General features: G+C 38.5%; 1 protein-coding gene across 1 annotated transcript in view; it reads left to right on the top strand.

Annotated features, from left to right (window-relative positions):
* The first annotated feature begins 1,670 nt into the window (after positions 1–1,670).
* LOC140945513 (uncharacterized) overlaps positions 1,671–13,642 on the top strand; it is a 15,609-nt gene continuing 3,637 nt past the window's right edge. The window contains exons 1-5 of the mRNA XM_073394530.1: positions 1,671–2,019; positions 2,583–2,647; positions 3,393–3,593; positions 3,944–4,033; positions 4,480–4,810. Coding sequence (XP_073250631.1) covers positions 1,671–2,019; positions 2,583–2,647; positions 3,393–3,593; positions 3,944–4,033; positions 4,480–4,810 — 1,036 coding nt within the window. The remainder of the gene's footprint in view (positions 2,020–2,582; positions 2,648–3,392; positions 3,594–3,943; positions 4,034–4,479; positions 4,811–13,642) is intronic.

Here is a 13,642-nt window from a genome sequence, read left to right as displayed (position 1 = left end):
AATGCAGAATATTAGCATACCAGCATCCTAAAGCGGTGTAATTCACGAAGCAGTCTGTCTTTACTTTCGGGAGTGATCGCTATTTTTTTTTTAACATTTAGTTCATTAGGAATTTCATTATTATCAAGAAAAGAAGGGGAGGCATGATTTCTTTGCTCTCACTGGATATAGTGTACTCAACTTACAGAAAGAATATTCTCAGGGCAATCAAATCAAGACTTATTTGTTTGAGCGGCTCAAGACAGAAAAAATTGCGGTATCAATTAGAAAATGCCGAACGTTCCGATTTGGCAGATGCCAATCAACTCCGCCTGATCCGCCTATCATGTGGATTTATTTTTTACAAGTTCTACCCTTTGGGAATTTATAAGTGCACGAATAATGAGTTTGAATTTTTAAAATTGCAAAATATACTGCAGATTGAAAAGAAAAAACAGACTTCTTGATAAATCGCAAAAATTATTTCCCGAAAAGGTGTAAAAATAATCTGCAAAATTAAACTCCCGCAAAGAAGTGTCGCTTGGAAACGCATTAATAAAGGCTACTTTCTGTTTCATTTGTTTTTGTTTCGAATTTTTCTGCTAGCAAAATAGTTTTGAACACATATTCTTAGTGAGTTTTTAGAACGTCTGTATCGAGCAACTTAAAACTCGTTTTTAAAAGCGTGAAGGGCAGAATTCGGAATCGAAAATAATTTATATAATATTCGAATTATTTGGCCCGCTCCCGACTATCTGCGAAGCAGCAACCAAACATATTTTTTCTACATGGAAAGATGTTTAATTATCACAAATCAGAAAAAAACCAAGCTGCTTCTTAAGAAGACTATATAAATGTTTTAGCTATGTCTACACCAGATCAACATTCTTCATATGTTGATGGAAGCTTTTTGTAAAACTGTGAAAATGGAACGAAGGCTAGAAAAATGACTCCGTTGAGGGTGCGGCATATTGCTTGAAAATGAATTTCTGTAGAAAAACCTTCATGAAACAAGACCGATTCACACAAAACTGAGAGGAAATTGTGTAACAGAAGACCACTAGTGTAACAGTAGCTTAGCTTTTGATCTCAAAAACGGGCTTCTGCAGGTGTCTGCAATCACCCTCTGAACTGTCTTCTATGGCAGAGTCAACCAGAGTCAAGGCAAGGCGAAAGTTGATTTGTATTATGAGCCCTTTTGAAAATCAGGCTCCTTTGTGAGGAAACATGGCGATGTAGCAGAGGCAAGCGTGAAATAGGCGACGCAAAGCACGCCGATTTTTTCGCGTAGTTCACCCTATTTTTTGATTTAGTTTGTTTTCTCAAATTTTCTTTTAATTTGAGGAAAGTTAGTCCTTTTTTGTTCTTGTTGTCCGAACAAAGTTATACACGTTTTGTTTCGTTAAGAATGTTTTAGGGACACAATTTATATATCCAAATTTGTGTTTTGTTTTGTTTTTGTTATTGTTCACAGTTTTTTATATCCTCATTTTCCCATCCGCATCCGCCACGTATCCAGTCCTCGTTTTGCGGAGAGCATCCACGATGAAATAAAGATCAGCATTTAATGCCGTATTTTCTTGGAAAAGATCAGTTTTCCTCAGCCTGCTTATCCTTTATTTTCAATTCATTAGACGAAGACGCGCACTCTACTTGAACGTCAGTGGAATTAAGATTGCTAAAAGAGAGCTATGCATCTCGTCGAATTCTTTCTAATTTTTGGCATTCCTGTGCTCACGTATGCCACCCACGTTCCACCTAAAGGCCTCTACTTTGTGGGCATTGGCTATAACCTGCTGAAAGGGAACCCAGAGGGAGGAGCTTCAAGCATTGGAGGTATTGATCCTGGATTGCTTTCTACGAGGAAGATCTTTCAGCTGACATGGAAGACAAATAAGTTGTCCAGCGATAAGAAGTATAATGTCCCGGATCAGGTCAGTTTTGCCCCTTTTCATTCATGCGTGGAGGAAAAAAGCGCCAACGCGGTTTTTGGCGCTAAAAGTTATCAAGAGGAGCTGAAGGTAGAAGTGGGTGCTGAAGGTAAGAATTCTTCACGGATTTTCGGCAACCTAATCATTTTATGTACAAACTGAAAAGCATAACACAGAATTACAATTATTATAATTATATATCAAACACCAGAGAAATACCAATTGAGCTGTTGTGAGAATTTTAATATAATTTGAGACGACAACGCCGTTGATGTGGTTACATAATTAATAATTATTCCTCGAGCCCGAGCGGGCTCTGAGTCAATAGCCCATGGGGCCGAAGGACGAATGAGCTATTGACTCAGAGGCCATGAGGGCGAGAGGAATAATTGTTTTGGTAAAATCCAACTAGTTGGTCAAAAATATCGAGACAAAACAACTTTAGCTAGCAAAACGCGATTGAGCCGCCACTGTTTCGGTTTTCAAAGCCGGCGCTTTTTGCTACTAGTGGGCTATAACATATAGCCTAGTAGTAGGTCAACCAATCAGCCTTTTTGTTTCCGCTTTTCAACAAACCGGCTACTTGATCATTAAGATATTGGTACTGTAAATTACCAGATAAATGTGACAATGTGACATCTAACCTGATAATTGACTCTTTTTGTTTTTCAGCTGGGTACACAGGAGGACTGTGGAGCTTTTCTTTCTCTTTAAGCTCAAGTATGACAAACACCACTGTTTGAATTTTAGAACCTTGTCTATTTTAATTTCTAGGCCTTGCATGAATCGCTTATTACCCATGGTTTAACCCCCGCCTTATTTTGTTTCCTACTTTTGTGACTGTAGACACGAAAACCGATCGATGTATCTATCAGCAATGCGGCTTGCCATCTCTTATCTGCAGCGTTCAGTGTGCTTGATTTTAGTGTTGTCCTTCAATTCTGGCCTACTTTCACTTTTTTCACTGACAGCTCAGTGCTAAAATAATGCAAGGAGCCAAAAAACTCATAAAGGGCAGTAGTAACTGAAACGTCTAAGTAATTCTGACTTGAGTTGGACTCTTAAAATTCCGATCCATTATGGGAACATGTAAGGGTGTGTTGCGTAATACAACTCCATAAGCTGTCTTGTAAGTTTCTGCTCTTCTGTGTGTTAGCACTTTAAGTCACCTTCAACTCAAAGATCTATCTTTATTTACTATAGCTCGTATTAGGTTCCGGGAAAACTAGCACGATACACGCGATCCGCAGAGTCATTATTAATTCCCTATTTTAACGTCACCTGAGTCTTACTTAATCTGCGTATTCACTTGATTAGTTCGTCCCTATTATCTTAGTGCTTGAAAGGAACCGCTACCATTAACACAGTTTTAACCGTTTACTGCCAATCGTAAAGTAAAAAGGGTGCTGAAATATTGAAATATTCCTGCAAGTATTTTGATTTTTTTTCTTATTTTTTCTTTTCCAATTAGGGTATGCACAGATGAAAAGAGAGACTTCGGAGTACCACAACGTGTATTATGTTGAGAAAAAAGTGTGCAATCGAGGTCGAGTTCGGTTCCAGTGGACATTGTCAGTTCAAAAGGAGTATCCAGTGTCTGAAGAATTTGCTGCAGAAGTTTGTCTCTTACCAGAGAAATACGATGAGCAAAAATATCTCCAATTTATTGACGACTGGGGAACGGTAAGCCTACTAGTCAAGTGATTAAACATGTTTGTTACTCTAAGAAAGTTGTGAATCTTGGGTGACTAAGAAGCGAAATCTTGCGGTTACGTACCACTAAAAAAAAACCTCTACACAAGAACTTTTCAGTGCACGCCAGGTACAACCTCGAACAAACCAGAGAGGCAAACTTGGTCAGTTTCCTCCGTCCCCCCCTTCACAAAGGATTATTAATATTGGTTTTTAGCTAAATTTATCTACGTGCGCCGTTAAATCATGGTTTGCAAAATACAATTTTTTTGCTAGGTTCAAGATTTTTAATTATACAGCAATTTTATAAAATGTTGATTAGAATCTGTGTGCCTTTTTAGCATGTTGTGATTGAGGTGGAGCTAGGAGAAAAGAGCACCTCACACTACAAAAGTTCTTGGGCTAATCTGACCAGCTACGCCATGGAAAACGTAAGAATTGTGTGTTGCTATTATCACGCGAGAAATATGCTGTCGAAAGTTTAACCACCCGCAGAACTAAGCGCACTGAAGAATTTATTTAAGACTTTGACATGTTATTTTTAGGAGTTTCTACCAACGTGCATATGGATTTTACTTATCCTGGCGGGATCAAAGATTACTTAATTAGAATGAAAGAAATGTTAATTTAGTTATCAATTGTTTAAATTATTATTATTATTATTATTATTATTATTATTATTGTTATTATTATTATTATTATTATTATTATTATAACAGCTGCGAAAGACTAGGAGTAACTTCTTGCGGCGAGTGTTGCGCCTTAAATTTTTATAGTATTTTTACTTCATGGCATGGGAGAGGAAGGTTAAAACATTTCACAAAAGTGTCAATAAAGACTTCGGATATCACTCTGTTGCTTTTAAAATTACTTGCAGCTTGGCAACTCGGTGTCTCTTGGTGGTGGTTTTGGAGGATACAGTGCCTCGTTGTCTGTTAATGTTGAAACATTCAAGGAATCTATGAACCAAAAGACCAAATTTGGTTCCAGCAAAAAGGTTTACAAGAGTGGAGGTCCAGATATGCCGTCTCCTATACGAATCAAGCTGGAACCAATATACAACGCTTTGGGAGTTGCTTTCTTTAAAAAGCATTTACAGCAACACCCGAATTGTAACTTTAGCGTTCAGGCGCTAAGTCAACTGAAGAACAACATTGAGAAACTGTTTAAAGCATATCCTCAACTAAAAGGGGCTGAAAAAGGCCAAGGTAGGCATATCCTTTCTTCAAAATAAATGATTTGCGAAGAGATGTTTAATATCGTCGAAAAGTATTAATATTTAACAATTATTCGCCAAAGGCGAAGTTAATATTGTTGAATAATCCCCGAGACGAAGTCGAGGGGATTATTCAACAATATTAACTGAGCCTGAGGTGAATAATTGTTTTAGTATATTCACACGAAGTGATCTCAACAGAATCAGAAAGGAAACCATTAAAAAACGATTAGTTTGATTGACGGGTGAATTCATGCGTGAACACGAAGACGTAAACAGTGGATGCGCAAAAGTTAGATCTTTACAGTATCTTCAAACATGGCAAATGATAGTTTTCATCCTTTTGTATCGAGTTTTGTAAGCTTTAGCATCAACGGTTTAAAAGAAAACGCCGAAAATTTAAATTACTACCCAATTCTGAGAAGAAAAGTATCTAGAGCTTTATTTGTTTCTGTCAACTCACCGTGAATGAGAAAGTTTTCTTCGTCGCTTCTTGCAAATGCTGTCAACAGCGGCTGCGATCAAGGTGAGCGTTGATTATCTCCAAAGTTCTTTGCCTTGTTAACTTGCTGGCACGTACAATTTTCGAAAATATTTGTCTTCCTCTCTTCTCCATAAATTAACTTCTATTTATAGGCAAAATTGGTCTTGCGAGAAAATCCCGAAATCATAAAACAGTGACAAAGCGACCTCGTTTTCCTCTGTAGTGGTAAACATAGCTTCGAGCGTACAAAAAGTCAGCTAAAGTAAACCACTTCACAATAAATCACGCTGGTTAAACACCATGAAGTCTTTTCTTGCCTTCAAAGTCATCAGCACTTGGATATTCGAGTATTTTCAAAAAGGTTTTACTTTGAAACTTTGGCAAAACACCCAGTTCACGGCAGCGATTTTGTTCGGCTTTATATTCACCGCCTAGCGCGGTGAATATAACGTCATAGTCCGAGATAGCTAACCAATCAGATTGCTTGAATTACCAAGATCACTGAGTGTGTAGATTTAGCCACAGCTAAAAGCGAAGCTCCCATTGATTTAAGCAATAGACCACACTTTCTATGGGTTTACCGGCGTGATAACCCACGCGGGATGTTGGGAGAATACGAGAAAAGCTTGTAAATCACGAGCCGAAGGCGAGTGATTTACAAGCTTTTCGAGTGTTCTCCCAACATCCCAAGTGGGTTATCACGCCGGTAGACCCATAGAAAGTGTGGTCTATTGCGTTTATAAAATAACTTTTAGAAGAATGGAGTCTTTTAGGTAAAAAATATGGTTCTAGTACCGTGATTAAGTCACGTCTTCTCTCTAAAGTCATCGTAAGCCAATCATGACTCACGATTTAACAGCGTTGAACTTTCTCAAAACTCAGTTCAGTCAAACAACAAGCAGCAGCACTTCAAAACACGAGTTTTTGCCCTCATTACACGATAACTTATGAAAGCTGTTTTACAGGAAAAGTCAACACATATTCATGCGAACGTCGATGAAAGAATACGTTCATGGTTTGTTTAGTACAGAAGTAGAAATTAATTGAACATCAGACTGTACGCAGCCGTATTTTGTTGAGTCGATCCGTAAGAATTTCGTTATTACAGATGGAACTGACAGCTATTGTAATGGAGGACTTCATTCACTTTTTACAAAGTAAAAAGCAGTGGTTTAAGATCTGTTTTCTGGACTTTATTATGATCAAGAAATGCTGCGGTAACGAGGTGGCTGCATTTGCGAAGTTGTCGCATGTAACTTTGTATGCACGTACAGCGACCGATGGAAATATGTCAGTGGTGGAGAAAGGTTTCTTTGCCGTAGCCACATATTGACGTTAATATTTGTCGATTCGTGAAGTCAGGTGGTTCATGAGGTAGGTTATGGCATCGATATCACCGCATAATTTGTGCAAATGTTGGAAAAAACCAGCCCGAAACTCTGACATCTTTCATCATCCTTGGCAGCTTGTTTACAACCTACAGCGGCCGATTTTGTACCATATCTTGATCAAGGATGTCTTTTTTGAACAAGTTCTTTCATTAAGGAATTTAATTTTGACATAAAATAAATCAAGAATGCTAAAACTATCCGTTTTGTTGCTGGTTGGCAAATGGTTAAGTTTTGCTAGAGACTTTCTACACCAGAAATTCACACAGTTGTTGTCTTTCTCTGCGATTTGGCATCGTCGTGAAATGTCAACTGTTTTCCAGCTTTGTACTTTATGACTTCTAAAGCTATGGCAGTAGCGAATTGTGACGCTCAGTAATAAAATGTGGAAACCAACGCTTTTAATATTAAGAAGGGCTGGGTAAGTAACTTGTTCTGTTTTTTAGCCTTTCTAAAGTCGTTGTTTGCAGATCGATAGCCGGTTTTGTTTATGGCTCGTGGTCTGGATGCCTTTTTCTATGGGTTTACCGGTATAATAAACCATAGGTTTTTGACCAATCAGATCACGCGTACTATCTCAGTTATTTTATAAAAATTTATAAATTAAATCAAACAATAATTTTGTATTCCACAAATCATGTGACTTTTGAGGGAAAAGCTAAGTGATTTTGGAGTGAAACAAATCTTGTATCGAGTTGATATAGCCTTATAAAATACACCCAAAAAATAGTTTTCGGTCACATTTAAGAGCAATAATGGCTCTTGATCACAGTCGATAAGGCGTGGAAAACAAATTCTTGGAAAACAAATCAGACCGAATTTTTTGCGTTCGACAAGTTTACAAATTCTTGCCAATAAATCTGGGTGCGTGCAAACCAACCTTTTATTTTTTTTATACACCACATCTGAGAAGAAAGAGCACTATGAGGCGCTGTTTTTATCATACAGACCTCGTACAGAATGCAGTATTTCACAATTCTTCAAGACAAATTGCATTCATTCAATATTCAGGACCATCGAAGCACGCGTGGACTTTTAATCACAGGCGGCCCAGACGTAGTATGTGTCACTGAATGAATATATTAATATTCACATGGACAAATTAATGCGATGAGTCGTCGAAACTCCCATGGACTAAAATAGTCTAAAAGTCAAAATATAACAAAACAAAGCTAAGATACCTTCAACTGAACGTATCCTTGTCTTTCCTGGCCGGTTTAAGTGGCATTTTGTTGAGTTTTGAAATTGTAGGTACTATCCACTAAAGAAGAATTAAAGGCTGGCTACAAAACAAACAGACCATCTCCACGCGCCTTCACACGAGGCGCTATAAATTCGAGAATAATCGACGAATCCGCTCCAAATAACCATCGGCTAATCTGCAGGTAACATGTGCTCCTGCTTCTGCCTCGCTTGCTCCACAAAACCCATCGCAACTGCACAATAATTGCTCGCTCATCAACAACCACTGTTGACCTTTACGCTTCGATATGACCGCAAACGACCAGGTTTAATACGCGACGTGAATATTCAAGCTTAGCGACCGCGTTCGCGCAACAATGCAGCACTTGCTAAGGGAGGGATGGTACTATTGCTTCCAGGTCAATCAATCGGGAAAATGATATTGAAGCCCTTGTAATTTTTAAAAAGATCCAATTTGCCCAAGGAGCACCGAACAGATACGAATCTTATAGCGGAGCTAAAAAAAATGAGCTGCAGTGGAAAAAGTAAACAAGAACATGTACCACATTTTCTCCATAAAAAGTGAAAACCAGGAAGTTTTGTGGACGTTTCACGTTGCAGTCATGCAAATCAACGGCAAGGAAATGTACAAGAAAGTGTGCTGCAATTAGACCTATTGTTGTTTTTCACAGTTCTGGTCAAGGGCATTCAACTTTTAATTTTTCACATTTCACTCACCGGGTTAGGTTATTTTTCGTAGAGAGTAAAATGGAATCCTAAAATTTTCGGATTCAAAAATGTGATGAAAGAAGGTATCTGAAAAATTATCTCCTTCGTAATACGTTAAATTGCATCTAAAATTTTCGGGAAAATAATTCTGAATTCCTCGTAATTTCGAAAAGACTCAAGTTCCTCTAGAATGGCCGAACACTGAGATGCAAATTTTATAGCGCCACTTAGAATGCATTTCTATAGAGCTAAAAGTACTTTATGAATAGCTACAGAAGTGTTTTCAATTGAAAGTACTTGAGGAAACAGTCGTTGGGTGGCCCTGTCTCGTTGCCTTCTCCGCTTAGCATTACACGATATATTTTATATTTAGTATGAGCAAACTATAAATCATTAATTAGCTTCGCTTTTAGCCCTCCTGACTAAATTTATGTAAGCGTTGTTTAGAATGCATTTTTCGATCAAAAGTACTCTGGACAGCCTTAAATTTGTTTTCAATGCATTTAGGGGGAAATCATCGTTGGGTGCCCCTGAGTTTTGAGAATAATAATAATAATTAAAAAAGATATCGCGCACATAAATTTTACTTTACGATATCTTCAGCTGTATCTTCCATTCAGCTGCATAGCGGGGGCCAGATTTTGCCTTTTTCCTGGGCTGAAAATTCTCGTCCTCCTTCACCAGTTTGGACAACATATTATGGAGTATTAAAGACGTTGTTAATCTAAGCAAATAAGTCTGGTAGAGTCAAGAACCTATGCAAGCGGCTGGACGAACAATGTGACAGCAGCTGAGACAGCGAACGTTAGAAGAATTCGAACTTGAAAACCAGGGCTGCCCTGTTGAAAACTTACGGACGGTCCCGCGATCGCCTTTTGTTTTCTGGTCAAAACTAACGCAGCGAACCTTCGGTCAGTCGATTGACCTGGAAGCAATAGTACCATCCCTCCCTTAGCAAGTGCTGCATTGTTGCGCGAACGCGGTCGCTAAGCTTGAATATTCACGTCGCGTATTAAACCTGGTCGTTTGCGGTCATATCGAAGCGTAAAGGTCAACAGTGGTTGTTGATGAGCGAGCAATTATTGTGCAGTTGCGGTGGGTTTTGTGGAGCAAGCGAGGCAGAAGCAGGAGCACACGTTACCTGCAGATTAGCCGATGGTTATTTGGAGCGGATTCGTCGATTATTCTCGAATTTATAGCTCTTCGTGTGAAGGCGCGTGGAGATGGTCTGTTTGTTTTGTAGCCAGCCTTTAATTCTTCTTTAGTGGATAGTACCTACAATTTCAAAACTCAACAAAATGCCACTTAAACCGGCCAGGAAAGACAAGGATACGTTCAGCTGAAGGTATCTTAGCTTTGTTTTGTTATATTTTGACTTTTAGACTATTTTAGTCCATGGGAGTTTCGACGACTCATCGCATTAATTTGTCCATGTGGATATTAATATATTCATTCAGTGACACATACTACGTCTGGGCCGCCTGTGTTTTAATTAGCGAAACATTCAAAAAATTGTCCAAAATCACCTATACGGCCAGCCGGTTCTAACTTTTGACAAGCGCCAAATTTGCGAAGAAATTTTAAAAGAGTTACGCTTCAACGTGATAAAGAATTTATTGAGTCTATTTTTTATTAATGGCTTTATAACGATGTGTAATCTTAAAAAGCGTTTGATACGCTCGGCATTTTGAGTACTCCTGCAAGCGATGTTTATCAACGCCTGAAAACAAACGGCAAAGCGATGAAAATTACACTTTTCAGAGTACCAACAATCAATAAAGAAATATAATTCGGTAGAACATTTAAAGAGACAACAATTTTCATTCACGAAAACAAATGAGTATTTAAGTGTCTCAAAGAATCCTCAAGTCTTTACTAGTAAGCTTAAAGATTAAGTTTATGTTTTAAGCCGCCGGTTTCCCGGTGTTTGCTTTTTTCAAAGATGAACTCACGACAAGAAAATCGCTCAAAGCTTTCTTTCTACAGCCAAAATTATAACTAAATATTCTTAGGAACGTTTTTGCTTCTATTTATGGTGAATTAATATCGACTAAAGGCTTTTTAAAGTTCTGTAAGCTTAAGCTTATATCAAACCTCATACTAGGTCAGATCAGTGTCTAAGTCAAATCTTAATACAAACGTGCATAAACTAGCTTCATAAACTGCGCTTCTGGACTTCATGAAATTAGATATAAATATAATAATTACTCAGGCTTACCATATTTCGAGATGCAGCTCCTGAAAGCTGTCAAGTAAGGCAAGGATCGCTTGAGTCTTCATAATTTTTGTACGCATCCAGCAAGGTGAAAAACAAAAACGATGCCATCCGAAATCGGATTATCGGCTTTGACAAGCGACGCATTTCTCAACCAAAAACCCAATAAACAAACCAGCCGTGAATAAGAGAACACTCTTGATAGCAGCTGTATTTCATTTTTTACATCCAGTGGAAAAAGACAGTTAAAAACATCACAAGTTGACTCAAAACTCTGTCAGCTTCAGCTGTCAAAGTAAACAACTTTCAAGATGCAACTCACCTGTCAAGTTTTAACCAATCAGAGCATAAAGATTGGACGTGGAGCATGACCAACAGGTGACCATGGTTAGAAAAGGTCTTCCCCGCCTGTTTTTTAAAAAAACTGGCTGAATTTTTGCGTCTGAGGTTAGTTTGAAATCAAAATCGTAATATTGCGGGGCGATACTGACATAAACACAACATATTTGATATGAATTTTAAAAAGTAAACGTGAGCCTGCGATCATTTGAAAACGAATAAATTGTCAGCGGATAACCTTTTCGACCTTGATGGTCGACGTCTGAGCCCGCGATACGGTCAGGTGATACTGGTCAGCGGATACCCTGTTTTGACAGCTATCAATTGATGACAACATTGATGTGCAATCAGCTTTCTCCTGGGCTCCCAAAGTAGCTAGAAAGTGTGAAAGTAAACATTGGTATGCCTGTGGTGCGGACGGACGGTGGGTCGGTCGGTCGGTCACGCGATTATCAAATTTTCTGGGATGGGTAGATTTACTTACCCATGGTGCTCCGCAGGCGCGCTTCGCGCGCCAGAGCTCCGCTAAAATGCTTAATCGGATTACCTATAATATACTTGGCTTGTTGTTGTTGTTTTTTTTATTTTACTAATAACCGAACCGCCGCAGTAGTGAGTTTTAGATTGACAATGTCTACTAAATCGGGAGATTTTTAGGCCAGAAACACCCCATCTTCTTGTTAGGGACTATTGACAAAACCAACTTTATATTGAGTAGTTATTAAAACACCTAAATAATTCATGCTGGAATTGTTGAAAGACAATTTTTACGAGAAGATTTTGAAGTGTGACATATACTGCGGTCTTAGTGTGACGTCAGTGGTCCCTTTTTCACATTACTACTATTTCACGATGTCATTCTTAAAATAATAGCAAACAACGTTCAAATTTGGTCAAGTCTAGCTTTATATATAACAATTATTCACCGAAGTGGAGGTGGCTAGTCGTGGATTTTGACCAAACTGCGAAGCAGTGAGGTAAATATCCACGACTAGCCACCGACACTGAGGTGAATAATTGTTTTAGTATATACTAAAACAGTGAGATAATTGAGCAAAAAAATGATGATTTTTAACTCAAATACTGTTGCCAACGATTACAATTTTGGCGCGTAATGACCGGGCGGCCGCGGCCGTCGCTTTTTCTTGCCGACAATTAAAACTTTTGAAGGCATTTGTTTAGCTCTTACGGCGAAATTTCTTCAAAAGGAGTTGAATTCTTTTTGTATTTAAAATCATTGTATAAAAAAAGATTATTAAATTTAGTTTTAAGCTTATTTATGAACAACTCAACTAAATAAAGTAACGCAAGACTTAAACTTAATTTGCATTGGTGAACAAGCTTAAACAAAAAACTTTTTCACCGGTTTTATCGATAAATTCGTGTCAAAAAGACAAAGCTTTACCTGTTAAATCTTCCAATCCGAACTTCGTCACCTTCTTCGTGTATTTCGGAAACAGCTTGCTTGATTAGTTGTGAAATTTCTTTGTTTGTTCACAGCAGCAAACCAGGAAGGCATTTTGCTCCCAACTTATGCACCTATCAATGTAAAGCCGTCGGGGGGGGGGGGGGGTTGGGGAGGCAGAACATAGGGTGGGGATTTGACTTTTTTCAAAAATTTTCAAATCAAATTCCCTGCCCACGGGCAAATCATTCCAGTCAAATGCAACTAAATTTCCCCACCCCGAGCTGCACATTGCTGTCAATCCAAAGGCAGAACCTAAGAAAGGCACAATAAAAATATCTCTAAATAAAACTCTGCAATCTTTTATAAACGTTGCTGCATCACCAAAGATAAATGTTCCTGTTACAGCTGCAATTATACGTTTTAACCATAATCCGTGTTACACTGCGTAGAATACATAAACCTTTAGGAGAAAGTCCACATTTTGTAAGTTTAAATATACCGTTCTTAGTAAAGGCTAGGTACAAAGAAAGTCAGTTTTATCAGTTTACAGTGAATGTAGCGAATAAGCCATACACTAATCAATTGTACTTGCAAAAATCGACTTGGTTTCTCTTTACTTCCGTTTACTTTGATAACACGGTATTTTAAGAAGTTCAATTGATCAAAAACACGCTAAAACAAACGAAATTTGAAGACAAAACAGTGAAATCCACTCAGCCTTTGCTTGTTCTCATTGGCCTCCCTGGTTTCCTGATCTTTTTTTAAACCGTACGGCGCATGCGTGAAGCGTGAAAGCGGGAAACATATGTTCGGTCTCAGTCTTCTTCGTCCAAGTCGGCAGTCAAATATCTCGACGTCGGGCGAAGAAAGATTCAAATATCCCCTCCCCTGGGAGAACAAGATCAGTCAAATGCCCTACCCCAGGGCCAACAAAGACAATCAAATCCCCACCCCTAACCCCCACCAACTCTAGGTGTCCCTTTTACGGGGGTGTCCGTCTTATAGAGGTGCCCGTTGAGAGAGAGTCGACTGCACTCAAAGCGATCGAAGCTAAAAGCCAATTCTCAAAAGAATTCTTT

Source organism: Porites lutea, chromosome 8 (genome assembly GCF_958299795.1).
Source record: "Porites lutea chromosome 8, jaPorLute2.1, whole genome shotgun sequence".
NCBI classification, from domain to species: domain Eukaryota; kingdom Metazoa; phylum Cnidaria; class Anthozoa; order Scleractinia; family Poritidae; genus Porites; species Porites lutea.
The sequence above is the reverse complement of the archived record's forward strand: the minus strand, read 5'-3'. Positions and strand labels throughout refer to the sequence as shown.